General features: G+C 40.6%; 2 protein-coding genes and 2 pseudogenes across 4 annotated transcripts in view; 2 read left to right on the forward strand and 2 right to left on the reverse strand.

The window, feature by feature from the left end:
* Window positions 1–1,858: 1,858 nt before the first annotated feature.
* Window positions 1,859–10,751, reverse strand: LOC309507293 (threonine synthase-like 1; annotated as a pseudogene). Its single transcript has 2 exons — window positions 9,272–10,751; window positions 1,859–3,376 (listed from the first exon to the last, which is right to left on the reverse strand). The product of its transcript is annotated as a threonine synthase-like 1 (transcript).
* Window positions 5,479–21,602, reverse strand: part of LOC309507279 (uncharacterized protein) — a 61,524-nt gene continuing 45,400 nt past the window's right edge. Inside the window, exons 2-8 of the mRNA XM_082181443.1 lie at window positions 8,449–9,002; window positions 7,697–7,925; window positions 7,355–7,588; window positions 6,970–7,111; window positions 6,724–6,870; window positions 6,379–6,605; window positions 5,479–6,258 (exon numbers count right to left, since the gene is read on the reverse strand). Coding sequence (XP_082037569.1) covers window positions 6,123–6,258; window positions 6,379–6,605; window positions 6,724–6,870; window positions 6,970–7,111; window positions 7,355–7,588; window positions 7,697–7,925; window positions 8,449–8,902 — 1,569 coding nt within the window. The 5' untranslated portion in view covers window positions 8,903–9,002 and the 3' untranslated portion in view covers window positions 5,479–6,122. The remainder of the gene's footprint in view (window positions 6,259–6,378; window positions 6,606–6,723; window positions 6,871–6,969; window positions 7,112–7,354; window positions 7,589–7,696; window positions 7,926–8,448; window positions 9,003–21,602) is intronic.
* The window catches only part of LOC309507277 (uncharacterized protein), a 61,742-nt gene continuing 49,082 nt past the window's right edge, over window positions 8,943–21,602 (forward strand). Inside the window, exon 1 of the mRNA XM_082181439.1 lies at window positions 8,943–8,994. The gene's annotated coding sequence lies outside the window, so the exon portion shown is untranslated. The remainder of the gene's footprint in view (window positions 8,995–21,602) is intronic.
* On the forward strand, window positions 17,470–19,574 carry LOC309507726 (threonine synthase-like 1; annotated as a pseudogene). Its single transcript has one exon. The product of its transcript is annotated as a threonine synthase-like 1 (transcript).

The following is a 21,602-nucleotide window of genomic DNA, read 5'->3' on the forward strand; positions in this document are numbered from 1 at the left end:
CGTAAAAAACTCACTTGCGGCGGCCTCCTCCCCCTCTCTACCGCTGCTCATGTGCATTTGTTTTGATCGGAGCAAGCCAACTGTATCGTGTGGAGCTATGTCTACCGAGGTGGGTCATCTGGTAATACATCATACATGCGTGTGTGTTTATGTCGAATTGCCGTAAAGCAATTCGTGTTTCGCGCTCGTTCTCGTTCTAGTTCTCGTTATCACGAGACTTCCAATTTCTAACTTGCCGGGACGGTAGTGTTGCAAGTTGCAAGGTTGGTTTTCCGCCTGGGAACGCTGGGGGGAGCGGGGAAAGTCACCAATATCACCAGAACAGGTTGTTTACCCATCCAAATGATTTCTAGACAGTTTTATTAAGTGAAAAAAGTTACCAAGTTCTCCTTTAACTTAAGAAATTTACTTTTGCGATGGTTTAATAAATGTCTATGGATATCTTCCCAAAAAATTAAAATTTGGCGGAATTTTTTTTTCTATATAGTGTTGATATGGCAACTAGTAAATACACAAAGTTTCATCATCCAAGCATGTGCGGAAGTATTTAAAACAAGCGTGTTACAACTAGCCCCGTGTTACGTTGTGCCCCGCGCTCCCCTACATTAGGTAGGCCTATATTATTATCAACTATAGGCTATCAATCACCACTTACATTAAATGAAATAAAACAGAATCATCCTCACGTTTTCGGTGATTCTCTAGTTATTTTTGATTGTCGAGAGCCGGAGGCGGCACGAAATTTGACGGAGGCGGCCGCCTCATAATTCTCTATGCAGGAAAAAACCTGATAACGTAACGCGTAAATGCGCTTCACTAGTGTAAATCAAGCAAGCTAGTATGCATAGGCCATGGAGTGTTGGCGAAATAACACATTAGGGGACCGGAGTGAATATGGAATTTTTTCCAGAAAACGTATTGCACAAAATAAATTCAAGCACTTTCAAGGACCTGTCTCTATGTATGTTTATTTTCAAAAACTTTCCAGGGCCTTGAAAACATTTTTTCAGATTCACAAACTTTCAAGGATTTCAAGGACCCGTGGGAACCCTGTTGACATAACATTTAAAAACACTATCGACACTTACTGTACAATTCCACGTAGACGCAAGGTTCCATTAGCCTGGAAATCCAGACCTAAATCTAACTCGCTGAGCAAACTCAACTTGTGCTCTCGTGAGAACTCTGGAATACCAGGGTAAGGTTCCACAGTCGGCTCGATAAATGTATGCATTCTGAAGAGAATACACGTTTAAACAAACAGGATTCAATCCAGGATGCTCAGTCATTATATATATATATATATAAAGATATTGGGAAGAATGTTGATAAAGCAAACCGGTTTGGTTACCATTGACTTCTACTACATGAAGGGGAAAAAACGGATTAATTTCTCAATATTATTATTTTATTTGTATTTTTTTGTGTTTGACAGAATAAAGAAAGTAATTGAGGTCTGGAACAACATGAGTGTTTGAGTGAATGATGATGAACTATCTCTTCAAGAGGGAAAAACTTTTTGTTTGCCTTGTCAGTTTATTTATTTGTATTTCAACCCTTAAAGAAATAAGCTACACATGTCAACAACAGCAATAGGAATAAAAATGATCAATAAATTATTTTTATTAATAATATTCAAAAAGAATAATTCCACCAAGTAATATTTCATTATGTAACTGTAGACGGTTTGCTGTTGCCAGCAATTAAGCAACTATCAGTATAAACAGGCTTTTTAATAAAGTTATCAACACTAAATTAATAAAACATCTGAGAGATTATGATAAAGTACAATTAAGACTAGTTTATGGACTTACATGAAAAGCATTTGAACTATATCTCATGACTTTAGATTTGATGGAAGTATAATGTTTGGGGTTTCTTGACAGACTTTGCCATCAAGTGGACATGTGCAGGTACTGCAGGTTTCACTGGACTCTCAGAAATGAGTCTTGTATCATAGTTTCTACTTCATTTGTGAGCTTGTTATAGTCAGCCTGACATACTTTATGTGGATGATGTCCACTGTTTCCCATGCACTTCAGCAGAGCGTCATGCATCTGCTCTCGGCCTCCAATGCTGCAGAGTTTATCCAACTGCTCAACAGGATCCGGTGGGATATCTTGACACTGAAGGGCTTTTAAGACAGCCGGAGCAAACTTCCCGTGGTGTGCAGTGGAGCATATCACAAGGTGCAGTGGAGCATATCGCAGGTTTTGTCATGTATACGATCGGCGACTACTTTCCCAACCGCTGTGTGAGTGTCCATTATGAAGCCTGTTGTAGTGTGCACCTCCTGTATGGCCCTCAAACAGTCTTCTTCAGAGCACCAACCAGCTTGAAGTTCCAGATTTATCTTCTGCCGTAAAGTCTCCGACACTTTAAAGATGCGCTCTCTTTCTAGATTCAAACACAGATCTCTGACAATACTTCCATCCCCACCGGAAGCGTGATGGATGAACCTCTCAAGGTTGGAAGACTTCAGGATATCAATGGCAGGAGAGTTTGAAACCTGCAGCTTCCGGTTGCGGAGATCATACATGCCACTAGCGATGAAGTCGGATATGATGCAGTTATGATTGGATGCACAGATCACCTTCCGTATGGGTATTCCCATTTGTTTGGCATACAGGGCTGACATGGCATTGCCAAAGTTTCCGGTAGGGATGCACACGTCAATGGGGTCTCCGAAAGTCAGCGTGCGATTTCTAAGCAGGTCCATGTACGCCGAGCAGTGATAGACCACCTGAGGGAGCAGTCGGGCCCAGTTTATCGAGTTTGCGGTGCTGAGAACCGTGGCATATTCCACAGCTAAATGTCCGATCAAGCTCGAGTCCCCAAACATTCGTTTAATGCTCCTCTGGCAGAAGTCAAAATTGGACAGGACGCTGATGGACTTGGCATTGCCCTCCTGAAATCCTGTCATCTGTAGCTTCTGAATCTCACTCACTCCGTTCTCAGGGAAAACCACAAGCACGCCGATCCTCTCCCGGTCACTGTCTTTAAGATTTCTGAAGCCGTTCAGCACCGCGCTTCCGGTATCTCCAGATGTGGCCACTAGAATCAGGTAGTTGCACATCTGTGGCAGGCAGTGGGCAAACAGCTGAGGCATCAACTGCAGTGCCAGGTCTTTAAACGAGGCAGTTGGGCCGTGAAAGAGTTCTAGAAGATACTGATGATCAGTGAGGTGCTTTAGAGGCACAACCGACTGATCGGCGAAGTTCTGGCCGTAAGCACGACACACCATTGTGCTCAATTCTACAGGGGACACATCCATAGGATGGATACAGTTTTCCAGTATGGCCACAGCTCTCGTGGCATGGCTGGATATTCTCAACCATTCTGAAGGTTCCAGTTTGGGGAAACCTTTTTTTGGTACATAAAGCATACCTGTCAAGTTTTGGATTTGAAAATAAGGGAAATTTTCCGGCGCCCACCGCGAGCAGTCCCACCACCCCAACCAAGCTCCAGTATCCCTTACATTTTAAGACAGGTGTACAAGAAAGCTAAAATCACCACTTTTAAACTACAATTGGCTTTATGCACAGCTGCACTACTTCCTGAACTTCAGCCAGCTCCTTTGTTTCCTGTCTGCCATTATTGGACAAACTGATTAATCCAGGTGTGTCTGATTATTGTTGTTGTGACTACTGAGGTCAGGCACACCTGGATTAATCAGTTTGTCCAATAATGGCAGACAGGAAACAAAGGAGCTGGCTGAAGTTCAGGAAGTAGTGCAGTTGTGCATGAAGCCAATGATAGGCCTACCTTTGTAGACATTGACATGCTGTGAACATTCATTATATCCTAAATGAAAACACAAAAGGGTATATATGAAGAGCATTTATTGAAAGGCTTATTTGCATATTTTCTGTTCATTTAACATTGCTTGTCTTTACATTTACATTTTATTTTCATTCCACACATTCTTTTCATTTCATATTGTTTTTGTTTTACAGTTTTTCCTTTTCATTTCACATAACTTTTCTTTACTCTTTTAGTGAGTTGTTGTACAAATTTGTAGCAGACTTTGCATTCTTTAAGACTGTTTTGGAAGGAGTGTATTTGTGGGCTGGGCCAGAGTGGTTAATTTTACATGAGAGTAGAGCGCAAACAGTTCAGTGTTTCCCCTACAATGTATTAAGCAGCGGCGCAGCGCCGCCGCTGGATTTTCAGCGCCGCTGCAAAAATCTTCACATGATCAGTAATATCACGACATTCACTTAAAAACACTGAAACATGGCGACCGGCGGCACTGCTAATGCGATGGCTCTGAATCCACTTGTTGACAAGAAAGGAGGAAAGAGCCACAAATGGAAATATTTTGATTAGGCTAATGTCACGTTGCCATAAGGGGCCGTTCACATGCAAATATTTCAAATGTGGGCGCGCGGCAAGCGCGCTCATAATAGAAGCGACGCGGCGCGCTCGTTTTCTCTGCGCGCCTCTGTTCATGGTTGCATAGCAATGACAGACGCCACGGGAGAGCGAGCAAGCCTGTGGAAAGGAGAAAGCGGTACGAACTTTTCTACGTTGAAGTCTATGGGGTCGCTGTGTCCATTTTTTTACTGTCTATGGAAAATATGCCGTCCCGCCCCTCCGTGTTCGGCGATCAGGTTTCATTCTCGCGCAGCTTGTTTAGTAACTTTACGTGCGGGTCTTTTCTGCTCCGTGTTTGCGCCGCGCTCTCCGTTGTGTGTGTGTGTGTGTGTGTGTGTGTGTGTGTGTGTGTGTGTGTGTCGGCGCACTGCGCTCTCTGCTCAATGTTCCGCTCCTTGTTTTTGCTGCGGGTTCTGCTCTGTGGTTCACGGCCTAAACGCTCCAGTCATGTACCGATCACGCACTGGAAAAGCAAAGTCCGCTCAAATAACGTGAAATTTCTCAGTAGTAGACTTCTGTTTGCTGAGCTGGAATAGCAATGCTGGGCAACAATGGTAAAATGACCTGCTCTGGTCACATGCTCTGGTAATAATAGCTTTGTATGACTGTAACGTTACTTTATTTTGATAATTAGTCAAAAAATAAATCTGTTAAATCTGAGTATGTTGCATAGAACTGAATGAAGAATAATATATTGATGTTTTATATTTTAATATAGGGCTATTTTATGTCCAATTTGTGTGGACATTTTTCTTTTTTTCCCCTTTTTTGTGTGTTGTTTAATTTAATTAGTGATTCTACATTTAAATATTGATGATTACAAGTTTGGGGGAAATGTGATTAATCACAGCAAATTGTGCGTTTTTAATTATTTACATTTTTTTAATCGATTCCCAGCCGTAATATATATATAAATTTGTATGTCTCAATGTCCATTTCTATCCACAAAACTTGCCAGAAGTCATGGTTTAAGGGGTTATTAAAAAAAAAAAATCTTCCGGGGGTGCATGCCCCCGGACCCCCCGCGAGTGGCTTGGTAACAACCTCCGGCACGTAACAGCACCGCTGCTGGAAAAATTTATAGGGGAAACACTGCAGTTCTGTTGTCTAACGTCATCCTATTCTCTGTAACAATCTTTCGTACCATGCTAAACACCCTTTCTGAACTTGCATTGCTATGGGGAATGCATAGTAAAGCCTTCATAAGTTTTGGCAGCTCACTGAACCTCATGTCCTTTCCTACCAGGCCCCAGAATCTGTCGATTCTTTCTTCTTGGGGGAGTTGCTTACTATCTGTCACCTGATAGTCTGTGAATTCCTCTCTCATCTTATCCTCTTTCAACCTCAACTGAGGGAACAGGGCCCCTAGCCTTTCCACTGTAAAGTAAAACAAGTGTTTGACTGAACATTGCAGATCTAAACAAGTATCAAGTATACTGTGCCAATTAATTGTTTGGTTATCAATGGGGAACTGTCCCCAGAGGATGTTGTTATGATGCGATGTAAAGCCTTTTGAGACAAATTGTTTGAAAAAATGGGCTTTACAGATAAATTTGCCTTGCCTTGCCTAATATCAATAGGCTTTATGCACAACTGCATTACTTCCTGAACTTAAGCCAGCTCCTTTATTTCCTGTCTTACATTATTGAACAAACTGATTAATCCAGGTGTGTCTGACCATTGCTAGGGTGGTTGCTAGGGTAAGTAGTGGAGTTGGGCATAAAGCCTATTGGAAACTGTTTTTATTATCTACCTGTCCCTGGAGTTATGTTAAGACGAGCTGCAGGGTCCAGCACTTTCAGGTCCCTCAAGAGTGGATGGTCGAGGGGAAAGGAGGAGAACATCTTCTTAAGCACTGCCTCATAGAAGCTTCTCACAGTTCTACAACAGCATAAGAGTGAAAAAAATGCATTAGTGGTAATATTTTAGGCACACTACAGCCTATACTCTCATACTGTTAAAAGATGATATCATAATATAACTACTGGGTAATATACTCACTGAAAGATTTTCTTCTCGGCTGACACAGGGAGCTCAGCGCTTCTCATGAATGCCTTTGTGTCTGCTCCGATAAAAAGATCTTCATCAGCCAACTGATGTCCATCTCCATACTCCACCTCCCTGAGAGGTACAGCCACGATTGCCCTGGCTGGTATGAGGTAGCCCATGATCCTCTTCATCAGCCTGCACATCTCCTCTTCAAGTCTGTGAATTTGTATTCCCTCTGACTGCAGATAATATCAATGGTCACAACAAAATAACAGTGAAATAAGAATGCTACAATAAGCACAAACATTTAGTTATATCCTATTATTCACTCATTCACTCAATATCATTGACACCCACCTGGAAGGCAATGTTAAATTCAGATAAAGGCTTAAGGGCAGCACTCAGGAACAGGAAGTAGGTCTTCACGATTGGATCACGCAGATGGCTTGCCAGATCACGCACTTTAACACTCCTCTCCACCTCTTCATGACTGTTAAAGTAGGCCTACAGTACATAGAGATACAGGGTGGCAATACATGGTTAAAATTGAAATATAGCATGGTAAACTGTGTAGATATCTGCTGAGTGGAGTTACCATCCTACCTGTAGTGCATCCCACTGGTTCAGCACCCTCTGGATGCAGGTTAACAGACTCAGCCATCTGGTGCTGCAGTACCTGAGGAGCTTCAGGTGGTCTGAATCAGTGAAGTCTACAAACTCTTTGTAGACTTCACATCTTTTTGCACTGAGAGATAGAAAATTACTCTGTTAGTGGTTGGAATTGTGAGTGTGTGTGTGTGTGTGTGTGTGTGTGTGTGTGTGTGTGTGTGTGTGTGTGTGTGTGTGTGTGTGTGTGTGTGTGTGTAAAGAATATGAACTGCAGGCCTACAAGGCTACCTTGTGCATGAGTTAGCCACATGCAATGTTGTTACATTGTAACACACAACATTAGGTGAGAGAAATAGCAGGCCTATATGTATGCATTTACCTTCTATCAAAGTGGGTGTATATCCCCACCAGGATGTCTTCCACTGGTACCTGGGCTGCTCTGATGCCACAGCCAGTGGCCAGCTGTACCAGGTGACAGATGCAGCCAAGGTCCTGGACGTGGGGCTGGCTGGTCTTCAGTCTGCTGATGACCGAGTTATGGCGGCCTTTCATAACACTCGCATTATCAGAGTTAAAGGCAATCAGGTGGTTATCCCATGGGATGCCTCTTTTTCTATTGGAAACAGGAAAAAAATGCCACAAAACGTCTCAGACAAAATGTAAGGTTGTAATTAAATACAATCTACTAAACATGTCAACAACACAGTGCAGTTCCCCTTACCTTAATGCTTCACTAAGCTTTTCATACAGATTTTCTGCATTTCCTACATTGCATGTAGGCATCTCCAGGAATCTTGTAGAGACCTGCAGAGTGGCCTCATCGTAGAGTCTAGTCAGGATGACGAATTCTTTTTCTGTTTTTCTATTGTTCGATTCGTCGCACATCAGTGAAAAGGGCTGAGATCGGCATGTTTTGGCCAACTCGTCCTCTAGTTCTGCTGCTATGGCACCTGTTGAGTGTCCAGTAATTAGCTAGTAAGTTAGCCTACAACACGCATGCCATGGGTTAATGCTCAAATGCATGGGCGTCAGTTTGGTTTGAAATGTGCTGGGTACAGAGACGCATTCGGAAGTGCATTTTCAGAAGTGCTGGGTACAATGACGCATTCATTTTTTTCTCTCTTTCGCGCAGGGTCGCTCGCTCAACACAGAAAATATGTGGAATAAGGGCTGCTTCCGACTAAAAGTTTTTTTTCTAGTCGACTAGTAGGCTAGTTGTTCATTTAAGTCATTCATAAGACGTCTAAATGTGTCTAAATACGCTGTGAATGGGAATGTGCATTATACGCTGAGTTTCGGTTCATTTATGAGACAAACTCCAGTTCACTCGCCGGCGCCTCCATGTCCCCACCGAACTCAACGCCTATGCTCAAATGTTAGAATATTCAAACACATTTCAAACCCATTTGATACCGTTTTAGCAAACGTACAGTAGCCCAGCAGTAAGAAAGATAGGTATGTTAGCTAACTTACCTTTGATGATTTGAGTAGCCTTAGTTTTTCCCGTTGAGTATTTTCGTGCAATAGCAGAGTCCGGGAACATGTCAGCTACACACTTGTTGAAGTCGTCGTGGAAGGAGAAAGGAATGTTGTTTTTGGCACACAGCATTGCCATTTTTACCTCTGCACGTATGACCTGGTCTGCATCGGTGGCATTTCTCGTCACGAATGCTGACATCGCCTGGGCATGTTTTTGTCCCTCTAGCCCGCGCTTGTGCTTGGCGGATTTCTCGTGCTGAGAAACATCATTCCTTCCCCCGTGTGAGATGCTAAAATCACAGTTACAAAACTTGCAAAACGCGTGACTGTCCCCCACCCTGCTCCTCTTCAGAAAATTAAATTCGCCGTCCCATTGATCACAGTATTTACATGCGATTTTAGATTTTTTGGCAGGAGTGCCTTCCGAGAAGGTCGTAGCGTCCATCATTCGTCTCAGTTGTATTTTTTTTTCTGTTTTTTCCCGCGTTGTCACTCATCATCTGACCTCACACACTAACCTCGCGACAACTGCCACCTACAGTAGGCTACTGCAGGTGGCAGTTATCGCGAGACTAGTGACAGAGCTCAGATTGGTAATGTTTTTTAGTTTTTTTTTACTCCGCCCGGGCCCGGGGTATTATTATTTTTTAATAATTATTAAAAAATTATTTTTTAAAAAACGTAAACAAATTTTTTTTAATAACGCAGGTTAAAATACGGGAGATTTACGGGTAAATACTAATACGGGAGGACGGCGGGAAAGAAGGGTAAAATACGGGACTTTCCCGGCCAAAACGGGATACTTGACAGGTATGACATAAAGCCCTCCATTTGGTGCAAGACCCTCTATGACGACATCACTGAAGAACTTGGGGTCACTTGACATTTGGCTCCTCGTTGAAACAAACACCTCTGATTCTGAATCCTCATATCTGAGCAGAGTCCTTAGGACTTTATCAGCCACGTCCTCCACGGAGTCTCCCGTCCCACAAAGGACTCTCGCATCTAGCCATTTCTCATAAAACTGCTTCCTGTAATGTAATATCTCTCTCATAGAAACACCAGCATCCTGACCCACAATCCTGTTCACCTTCATTCGAGAGAGTCTCTGCATGATATCTTCTGTGTCCACATCCAGGTACACGGCCAGTCCAGAGCGCTTCAGGTGCCGCATGGCGTCCGAATGCAGGGGATTGGAGCCGGTCAGAGAGATGACACTTCCTGTGGCTGCAAACCTGCACACTGCTTTACCTTCTTCTTCAATAAAACCATCACCACCAATTTCAGAGAGCTTGTCTGCCACACTCATTCCCCACGTCCTTTCGAGAACATCGTCATCTATATCAATAACAGGCATACCTAGTCTGTGTCCCAGAATCCGCCCTACACAGGTCTTCCCTGCTCCAGGAGGACCCATCAGGAGAATGTTTCTTTCATGCGGTTTAGAGTTTTGATTTGATAGCCGTGCTGTAGTGAAGTATGAAGGAGCAAATAGCAGGTGGGTCCTCAGCTTGCTCACTTTAGCCAACAGCTGGCCGAAACTTGCAGGGATCATCTTGGAAAAAAGATCAAATAATCTAGGAAGCAGAAATATGTTTCAGAATTAAAATCATGTCAGTAGATTACAGATAATTTGCTAAAATACAAAATGTAATGTTTAGGCCTGGTTTCACAGACAGGGCTTAGAGTAAGCCAGGATTAGGCCTTAGTTAAATTAGAGCATTTGAGTAGCTTTAATAAACGTGTCTTAGAAAAAACATGACTGGTGTGCATCTTGAAACAAAACAATGGCACTGACATATTTTAAGATATGTCAGTGCAAGATGCTTTTAGTTAAAACAGCTCAAACATACATTTTAGTCTGGGACTATCTTAAGACTTGTCTGTGAAACTGAGGGATATTGTATAGGCCTTTATCGCAACACAATAGAACGCTGGAAGTAGCCGTGAAGCAGTGTACGGCGTCTTCCGGTTATTGCACTGGACTACTTCGCTCTCGCATCTGCCAAAAGTTTCTTTTTTTGTTTTGTTTTCTTGATTCCATTTTAATGGTTTGATTAAATTGCTTTTCATCTAAAGGTGTAACTACTTAACCACCGGAAGTGCGAGTACACTGCTTGGTGATTTCGAACGTTCCAAAACCAGGAAATGAGATAAAGGCCTATTGGTTTAATCTATGTAAAGATTTGTTTTAATAAAGACACAGCCCGTCCCAATGGAACCCTAGGCCTTCGACGTCTTTCTCCAGTTCCACGCTTTCATGACATAACGCTGCTTTGTCTGTCGGGTGTAAGTCTGCTTCCTTCTGAAACCTAAAATTACAAATGGGACACCCTGCAGTCTTGTGGTACACCACAGATGCACATGAAGTGTGCCGTTTAGAACAGGGCCTTAAAAGTCACAATGAAACGGAAGTATAGACAGATCTTTTCTTCTGCATTGTGATATCTTAATGTAACAAATTATTGAAAGGAATAATAGTAGGACTTTCTTCACGCCCAGACGAAACTTACCAATTCACAAAATTAACGGAATGCATACCTGATATAAAAAATTGGATGACTAGTAATTTCCTACTACTTAATTCTGAAAAAAACAGAGATTCTAATTATTGGACAAAAAACTCCCTCACGTAATAACCTAGAATACTGTCTAACACTTGATGGCTGCTCTGTTAAGTCTTCATCGTTGGTTAGGAACCTGGGTGTGCTCTTTGATACCAATCTTTCATTTGAAAGTCACGTGTCTAGTATCTGTAAAACAGCATTTTTCCATCTTAAAAATATATCTAAATTACGTCATATGCTCTCAATGACAAATGCGGAACAATTAGTTCATGCGTTCATGACATCAAGGCTAGATTATTGTAATGCTCTACTGGGTGGTTGCCCTGCACGCTTAATAAACAAATTAGAGCTGGTCCAAAACGCAGCAGCTCGAGTTCTTACCAGAACCAGGAAGTATGACCATATTAGCCCGGTTCTGTCAACACTGCACTGGCTTCCTATTAAACATTGTATACATTTTAAAATACTGCTGATTACTTACAAAGCACTAAATGGTTTAGCTCCGCAGTACTTGAGCGAGCTCTTAACGCATTATAGTCCTTCACGTCTATTGCGATCTCAAAATTCCGGCCAGTTAATACAGGGTGTCTACAGATAACAAGTTAAATTTAAGACTTTTTAAGACCTTTTTAATGCCACTTTGAATTAAATTTAAGACCAAACCTGTGATGGAAATACACATTATATTGCATACGTATATGTAATATTTAACCTAAATAATTGAAATAATTTAATATTAACTACTTGTTTATTGAACTAAAATCAATGTAACATTTGCAATCGTGAGAATATTCAGCAAAATAGCTCCCGTCATGTTATGTTACTTAACTATATCACGTTATAAATAAATAAAAAAACAACATTTAGAATTTCTACCTCAGTATGTTTCTTCTGTGAGTTTTTTTATGTGTGCCGTTATGCTCATTTGTTTTGATTTCTTACTATAAAATCTATCACAGAGACAAGCAGAGCGAGCCTCAACAGCGTTACCAGAAAAAGCCTACATTATCATTATCAATAGCAGTTTAAGTAATAAAATCTGAATCATTCTCGCGATTCGATGCTTCACTGGTTATTTGACGGACATTAGGTCCGTCAGACTGGAGAAATTTTAGCGGTAATGTGACCAGAAATATTTAAGACCTATCGAATCTGAATTTAGGACATTTTAATACTTTAAGGCCTTTTATTAGGAACATTTTATTTAAGACTTTTTAAGGACCCGCGGCCACCCTGAATAACCAAAATACAATAAAATATATCTAATAATATATATATTTTAAAGTTAAATAACCAAAATACTATGTTTGATAGTTATACTTATAATTTTGTTTCTATTACATGCAGTTCTAACTTGAGCTCTTAGCTCTCCGGTTAGAATATTGGCTTCTTACTGACCCTTTAAAGGGATACTCCACCGAAAAATGAAAATTCTGTCATCATATACTCACCCTCATGTTGTTTCAAACCTGTATGAATTTCTTTCTTTTGCTGAACAGAAAGGAAGATATCTAGAAGAATGTCAGTAACCAGACAGTTTTAGATACCATTGACTTCCATAGTATATATTTTTTTCCTACTATGGAAGTCAATGGTATCTAAAACTGTCTGGTGGAGTATACCTTTAAGAAACACAGAACTCACTCTTGCACTCACACTTACAATCTCACACACACACACACACACACAACTCACTCACTCAGATATGTGGTTTATGAGGACTCTCCATAGGCGTAATGGTTTTTCTAATGTACAAACTGTATAATCTATCCCCCTACACTAACCCTACCCCTAAACCTACCAATCACAGATTTAGTATGTTTTTTAAGCCGTTTGGTTTAGAAGGACACATATGTCCTCATAAACCATGTTTACGTTGTAATACCCATGTCATTATACACATTTGTGTCCTCATAAACCATATACAAGAACACACACACACACACACACACACACACACACACACACAATAACACACTATATTTTTTTATTAGCCCCGGGTCTAGCCGGACAGCCTGTGTGGGTGTGGGTGTGTGGTGTGGTCATTGAAAATGTGTTCAGATATATATTCTTCACAGAAAATGAGCCAAGGCCAATGAGTCTGAGTTTGAAAAAAAAATTAATCGTATAATTTTTCTCTTGATAAAAAATGAAACCGGGTCCTACAGACAATTTCAATTGTCAATTTGCTGCTGCTCGTATCCGAAAGCTGAATCACAGCTGTTCTAAATAAGCTACATATGATTGGTTAATAATAATCCTATTTCAGTATCTTGCCGCACTATTGGCTCGACTGATATAGTAGGCAACCGCGTTTGCCTGCATATTTACGGGTCGTGCAATATCATTTCGGGGGAACATGTGCAATAAATGGGAGTGGCAACACTTTTCATATCGTTGAGAATAAAACAACCGTCCCAACTTTACAAATCCAGGTTCTCTCTCCATGGGTATCATCCATTTCGAAAAGTAAAGCAGATACGGAACCTCGGCCCACGCGAGATGCAATGCGATTGGTTGCTGGACCAGCCAATGGAATTAATATGTGTAATATTAATATTTAAAATTGCCTAGTCATTAGATTTGTGAATTCTTTTTCTGAAAAACAAAATTATATCATTAATCTTTTAATTATTTTGGCAAAGTTTTAAATCCATAAGACAAAAATAACTCAAAAGAAACCCTCCTATATTACCTTTTATAACACTGATCTCACAATATACTTAGAATATCTTTTAAACATGAGATCACAAAACAAAAAGCTTATAAAAACAATACAAATTTTAAAGCTTTTCAAATACATATAACTGCCCTGATATTATAAACTTTAATTTCTGCATTTATTATTTATTATTTATTTTATTATTATTATGTACATTTATACTTTAGTTGTTGTTGTTATTCTTTGGTTTATACATTTTGAATTGTATTTACAGTGCCTTGTATTCATTTAGTTTTTTTGTTGCATTGTAGGCTACTTGAAATGTTTGTAATTTAACTAAATAAATAAAAAGCACAATATGTTATGTATACCATACGTAATAAGATGTATTTCTAAAATCAATACTTTCAATATTATAATATTATATATTATATGACGTTACTGTCACAAAAATAGCTTTAATGGTTCTGTTTTTTTGTTTTTTTTTAAGCAAGTCTGGAGGCTAATGAAATGAAACAGTAACGCTATTTCTGAGGAGATTTCTATTGTCTTGTCTTGTATTTTGTACTGATTTTCTTGCAGGTTGTCGATGGTTCGTAATCGCATGAAGTGGATTACGGGTGGAAGAGGAAGTGAGTGCTTTAATTTGTAATTAATTTTTTATGGTGTGTTGTACAATGACTGACTGATCCCATTTGATCCCATTTATTTGATTCATTGCATGTGAAATAAACTTGAATTGAATTTGAGTAACTTAACTGAAGTAAAAATCGGTAATTGACCACAGACATTGATTATTGATTATGATTAAACTAACGTTATGTGATATGTGAAATATTCCATCCTTAGAGCACTCCAGATCCAGGAGAGCTGCTTTCGGTCAGACGGCTGGTCGGGAGGTTTGGACGTCCGATTCTGATGACCGTGATCAGGATCCGCTGCCCAGAGATGGACAAAGTAAGTTACACAATTTCCTTACTTGAGTGAAAGTAAGTTACAGATACTTCTGGTCAAATATTACTCAGTTACAAGTAAAAGTTGAAAAGACTGATTTTTACTTGAGTAAAAGTACAGAAGTACTTGTTTTTAAAAGTAGCCTACTTAAGTATGAAAAATTTAAAGTAAATGTCAATGCATTGTTTTATTATTGTTTATAATACTTACAGTACCTTATGCCTCTGAATCTATGCCTGCCTACCTACCCACCCTCATATCAATATATAATTTATTTCTAGAACACAGTTCCTGTAGTGGGATTGAATGTGAGATTGAATAAGTGCTCTCAATAACGTCCACAATAGTTTCGGGCTGTTCCCTCAAATAGTGCCCTATTTAAAGATTTTTGGCTTTTAGGATGAATATGTCAGCCACTGTTATAAGCTAGTGTGCTCCAAAACAATGACAAAATGAGCATTTAAAAGACCAAACCCAACATTGAAAATGAAAGTCAGATTGATGTCAGAATCCAACTACTTTCTACTCAAGGACCTTGACATAAATGTAACGTTAGTGGAGTAAAAAGTATGATACTTGTCTTTCAAATGTAGTGAAGTTAAAGTAAAATGTTTCCAGAAAAAATAGTACTCAAGTAAAGTACAGATACTCAAAAAGTGTACTTAAGTACAGTACTCAAATAAATGTACTTTGTTACTGTCCACCTCTGCCGCTGCCAGACCCGACCCAGACACAGAGCCAGGATCGTCCTGGATATTTACCATCTCTGTCTTCTGAGTTTTCTGTTTCTGTGTCCACAGGTCAGGCTCACGGGACGAGGGCGAAGCAGAACCCAGATGTTGGACGTCCGTCCACTTCATCTAACCACTCTCGCAGAGGTCAGATTGACACGGATTTATGCATTTGTAGGAGCCACAGCAGATTCATACCTGTGTTCGCCAGTAGAGGGCGGTGTGCGCTGTGTAGTGAAAGCGGGTGTGCGAGACAGACGTGCATGCACGATCATCTGTCTATATCAGTCATACGAAATATAAGCGTTCATCAGCATATTGCTCCACTTCACCATCTCACCTAAATAGAATCTATCTAGTCCTGCTTCCCCTGCAATTCAATAGGCTCTGAACCACTCCTACATTCCTCCTCCTCTTCACATCCACTAAATACATTGAATTAAGGTGTTTTAATTCAATTTAATTACGAGGTTCTTCACCTTTCCTTAAGTTTAGTTCAAGTCTTCTCCTATACTATGTTTTGTGTATTGTTTCAAGTAGGACCTACATGTTTCCCCAAACTCTTTTAGCAATCAATTTAAAACCTTATTAAATTTCTTCAACATAAAAAAATAAATTTTTTTTTTAATAATTTGCTGGTGGAACGCTCTCCCCACCCTCATCCGGAATGCAGAATCCCTGACAACATTCAAAAGACAGCTGAAAACCCATCTCTTCCGTGAGCACTTAACCTTATTAAAAAAAAAAAAAAAAAAAAAAAAATCCTTTCCCTTTGAAACATCACTTATCAGGCTTATGCTACTCTGAATAATACCTGAACTTCGTATTTTGAGCACTTCTTGCGTTGTTGTTGTTTTTGCCTCTTTATGATGACTCGCTGAATTTTTGTCCTAATTTGTAAGTCGCTTTGGATAAAGGCGTCTGCTAAATGACTAAATGTAAATGTAAATGTAATAAAACTGCCACTTGTTCCATGATTATAAGAGCAAATTGTCTCTCCGACCTCTCTCTCCAATCTTCCAACCACATCCCATTCATTATGATCTTTTCTATTTCTATAAGTTTCTTGAAGCAAAACATTATTCATTATTAAACATTATTCATACATATCCAGATCAGATAGAGGACCTGCGTCTAGACACGACCCCAATGCATGATGTAGTCAGCTTGATGCGGGCCGTATCCAGATCAGATAGAGGACCTGCGCCTAGACACCACCCCAATGCATCCCTGAAGTGTCAGCAGAGATTGTGTCAACTAGACTCTCCCCTGTGAAGGCCTCATCAACACGACAGCCATCGGCACTGATCCTCAACAAACCCGTCTCCATACCAGCGTGATGACTCTGATCTTAAACCAAATGAAACTGGAAATATTCTGATTGGTCCAATCCAATCTGATTTCTGACCTGGGCTGCGTTCAGCCCCGACAAAACGTTGCACAACGTTTTTTAAACAGAAACGGTGATGCGTTGAACACACTGTTCTGATGACGCAAGAGTTGCAACTATGGCAGCTGAGAAGGCGATTCTTTGTGAAGAATTTTCGGAGCCTGATGAAGTCGGTATAAATATGTGTTTAATACTACAAAATATGCCCGATGTTACAGTTACTGCACTTGCCGCCCAGAACAAAAGAGAACATCCCAATCGAGTGAAGGGATTGCTGAAACTGAAATGGAAGCACACATCTTACCTAATTCAGACTAAAACACATCTATTTAGCCTCAAATACTGACTTTATTTGTAGTTCATACTGTTTTAATACCCTGTATTTTCTTTCTCATTTTTAGGAAAAGCACTTAATTACCATTGTTTATTTCTATACCAAATGTCATACACTTGCAATGAAGCTAAAAAATATAAACAACTACATCATTATGTTGATATCCTATATTTTTACAATAAAACTTACGACAAACATGCCTTCTAACATCCTCAATTGTTGCGTATACCGAGCTGCATCGAACACATTCGTAAATTACTGTCCTTGAACCCATTGTGCGAGTTCACTTTAATACCGCGTGCTTTATATACATGTTGCTGCTGATTGGACTGCAGTTATGACACACCCACCAAACAAGAGAAAACGTATCTCACAGACTAGGTATGCCTGTTATTGATATAGATGACGATGTTCTCGAAAGGACGTGGGGAATGAGTGTGGCAGACAAGCTCTCTGAAATTGGTGGTGATGGTTTTATTGAAGAAGAAGGTAAAGCAGTGTGCAGGTTTGCAGCCACAGGAAGTGTCATCTCTCTGACCGGCTCCAATCCCCTGCATTCGGACGCCATGCGGCACCTGAAGCGCTCTGGACTGGCCGTGTACCTGGATGTGGACACAGAAGATATCATGCAGAGACTCTCTCGAATGAAGGTGAACAGGATTGTGGGTCAGGATGCTGGTGTTTCTACGAGAGAGATATTACATTACAGGAAGCAGTTTTATGAGAAATGGCTAGATGCGAGAGTCCTTTGTGGGACGGGAGACTCCGTGGAGGACGTGGCTGATAAAGTCCTGAGGACTCTGCTCAGATATGAGGATTCAGAATCAGAGGTGTTTGTTTCAACGAGGAGCCAAATGTCAAGTGACCCCAAGTTCTTCAGTGATGTCGTCATAGAGGGTCTTGCACCAGATGGAGGGCTTTACGTACCAAAAAAAGGTTTCCCCAAACTGGAACCTTCAGAATGGTTGAGAATATCCAGCCATGCCACGAGAGCTGTGGCCATACTGGAAAACTGTATCCATCCTATGGATGTGTCCCCTGTAGAATTGAGCACAATGGTGTGTCGTGCTTACGGCCAGAACTTCGCCGATCAGTCGGTTGTGCCTCTAAAGCACCTCACTGATCATCAGTATCTTCTAGAACTCTTTCACGGCCCAACTGCCTCGTTTAAAGACCTGGCACTGCAGTTGATGCCTCAGCTGTTTGCCCACTGCCTGCCACAGATGTGCAACTACCTGATTCTAGTGGCCACATCTGGAGATACCGGAAGCGCGGTGCTGAACGGCTTCAGAAATCTTAAAGACAGTGACCGGGAGAGGATCGGCGTGCTTGTGGTTTTCCCTGAGAACGGAGTGAGTGAGATTCAGAAGCTACAGATGACAGGATTTCAGGAGGGCAATGCCAAGTCCATCAGCGTCCTGTCCAATTTTGACTTCTGCCAGAGGAGCATTAAACGAATGTTTGGGGACTCGAGCTTGATCGGACATTTAGCTGTGGAATATGCCACGGTTCTCAGCACCGCAAACTCGATAAACTGGGCCCGACTGCTCCCTCAGGTGGTCTATCACTGCTCGGCGTACATGGACCTGCTTAGAAATCGCACGCTGACTTTCGGAGACCCCATTGACGTGTGCATCCCTACCGGAAACTTTGGCAATGCCATGTCAGCCCTGTATGCCAAACAAATGGGAATACCCATACGGAAGGTGATCTGTGCATCCAATCATAACTGCATCATATCCGACTTCATCGCTAGTGGCAAGTATGATCTCCGCAACCGGAAGCTGCAGGTTTCAAACTCTCCTGCCATTGATATCCTGAAGTCTTCCAACCTTCAGAGGTTCATCCATCACGCTTCCGGTGGGGATGGAAGTCTTGTCAGAGATCTGTGTTTGAATCTAGAAAGAGAGCGCATCTTTAAAGTGTCGGAGACTTTACGGCAGAAGATAAATCTGGAACTTCAAGCTGGTTGGTGCTCTGAAGAAGACTGTTTGAGGGCCATACAGGAGGTGCACACTACAACAGGCTTCATAATGGACACTCACACAGCGGTTGGGAAAGTAGTTGTCGATCGTATACATGACAAAACCTGCGATATGCTCCACTGCACCTTGTGATATGCTCCACTGCACACCACGGGAAGTTTGCTCCGGCTGTCTTAAAAGCCCTTCAGTGTCAAGATATCCCACCGGATCCTGTTGAGCAGTTGGATAAACTCTGCAGCATTGGAGGCCGAGAGCAGATGCATGACGCTCTGCTGAAGTGCATGGGAAACAGTGGACATCATCCACATAAAGTATGTCAGGCTGACTATAACAAGCTCACAGATGAAGTAGAAACTATGATACAAGACTCATTTCTGAGAGTCCAGTGAAACCTGCAGTACCTGCACATGTCCACTTGATGGCAAAGTCTGTCAAGAAACCCCAAACATTATACTTCCATCAAATCTAAAGTCATGAGATATAGTTCAAATGCTTTTCATGTAAGTCCATAAACTAGTCTTAATTGTATGCAGCGCCGGCGGTATGGGGGGGCATTAGGGGGCAATGCCCCCCCAAATGTCTTTTATGCCCCCCCAAATTGAATTATGATATAATTTACAAAATAATATCAGTTTAATTTACATTTTAGTGAGAAATAATAAAAATATGTCTACAAACTGCTCATTAGCTGAAAATATAATAAAGCTTAGCCAACATAAAACCACAGTGAGGAAACCCCCCTGCCGCCCCCCCAATCACTTGCACGTTAATACATGAATGAAATGAATTTCAGTTGGCGCAATATTCCTGGCTGCATTCAAAACAAAGCAAACAGATGAAAACTGTCCAAAAATGGACATTAGAAAATGGTTCAAAACCACAGTTTCTCCTTCCACGTCGATTAACGATTCTGCTGACCCCATACAACAAGACAACGACAACAGCCCGGCTAACATTTGTGACTCCGTGGCCGAGTGGCCGGCGGCCGTGAATGGAAGGACGCTGTTCTCAGGAAGTTCCAATCAGCTCACAAGCGGCGTCTTCAGCTCTTCTAACTGCAAATTAAATGTAAAGTTTCATGCTGGCCGGTTGTTAGTGTATTTATCTAACTGGCATTATGTACTGTCAAAGTTCACTATATTGTGTGTGTTGTCACGTTATGTTGTGATGATGAGACTAATAATAGTTTAGTAGGCCTATTTAGTTCAGTTTTGCGCTGACCATTGTCCTGAAATGTCACTCCCGCCGTGGAGAAACAGTTGTTTTAGCCTATATTTTCTTGTAAATGGAAATTGTAGAATAATCTCTGTGTATGTTGTTGGTGTTTTTAATTTGTTTTGATGAAGGTAACTAACGTTACATGATGCTTTTTTAATAGTAGGCTACTGTGAACGCTTATGTTAGAGCAAAGCAGAATAAAGATGTGTAGCTTTTTTTCTCTCTTCCGCCAGTGAGATAGCAGTTAAACTACTATCCTGACCTGTCAGTGAGAGACTGTGAGCATGTTCGTTAGCTTTGTTTATAATAAAGCTGTGGTCAGAGTCGGTCTTGTAATTTTTTTGTATAGGCCTATTTAACCCTTATTTAATCAAATTTCTTAAGAGTTGCACGTCTTGCAACAATGTGTAATGGTTTATGTGTTTATTGTATGGGTTGCATCACTTCATGGTAATAGCTAACAGAAAAGGCAGTAGCAATAATAAATATAGGATATCTGATATCCGAAAAAAAGTCCCCATACCTAGTGCCCACCCATTGAAAATAAATGCCCCCCTGCTGAGCGCAGTCTGAAGCCGGCTCTGATTGTATGAATGAATGAATGAATGAATTCATTCATTAATTGTACTTTATCATAATCTCTCAGATGTTTTATTAATTTAGTGTTGATAACTTTATTAAAAAAGCCTGTTTATACTGATAGTGGCTTAATTGCTGGCAACAGCAAACAGTCTACAGTTACATAATGAAATATTACTTGGTGGAATTATTCTTTTTGAATATTATTAATAAAAATAATTTATTGATCATTTTTATTCCTATTGCTGTTGTTGACATGTGTAGCTTATTTCTTTAAGGGTTGAAATACAAATAAATAAACTGACAAGGCAAACAAAAAGTTTTTCCCTCTTGAAGAGATAGTTCATCATCATTCACTCAAACACTCATGTTGTTCCAGACCTCAATTACTTTCTTTATTCTGTCAAACACAAAAAAAATACAAATAAAATAATAATATTGAGAAATGAATCCGTTTTTTCCCCTTCATGTAGTAGAAGTCAATGGTAACCAAACCGGTTTGCTTTATCAACATTCTTCCCAATATCTTTATATATATATATAATGACTGAGCATCCTGGATTGAATCCTGTTTGTTTAAACGTGTATTCTCTTCAGAATGCATACATTTATCGAGCCGACTGTGGAACCTTACCCTGGTATTCCAGAGTTCTCACGAGAGCACAAGTTGAGTTTGCTCAGCGAGTTAGATTTAGGTCTGGATTTCCAGGCTAATGGAACCTTGCGTC

This window comes from Leuciscus leuciscus (assembly GCF_965113295.1).
Source record: "Leuciscus leuciscus genome assembly, chromosome: 10".
NCBI lineage: Eukaryota > Metazoa > Chordata > Actinopteri > Cypriniformes > Leuciscidae > Leuciscus > Leuciscus leuciscus.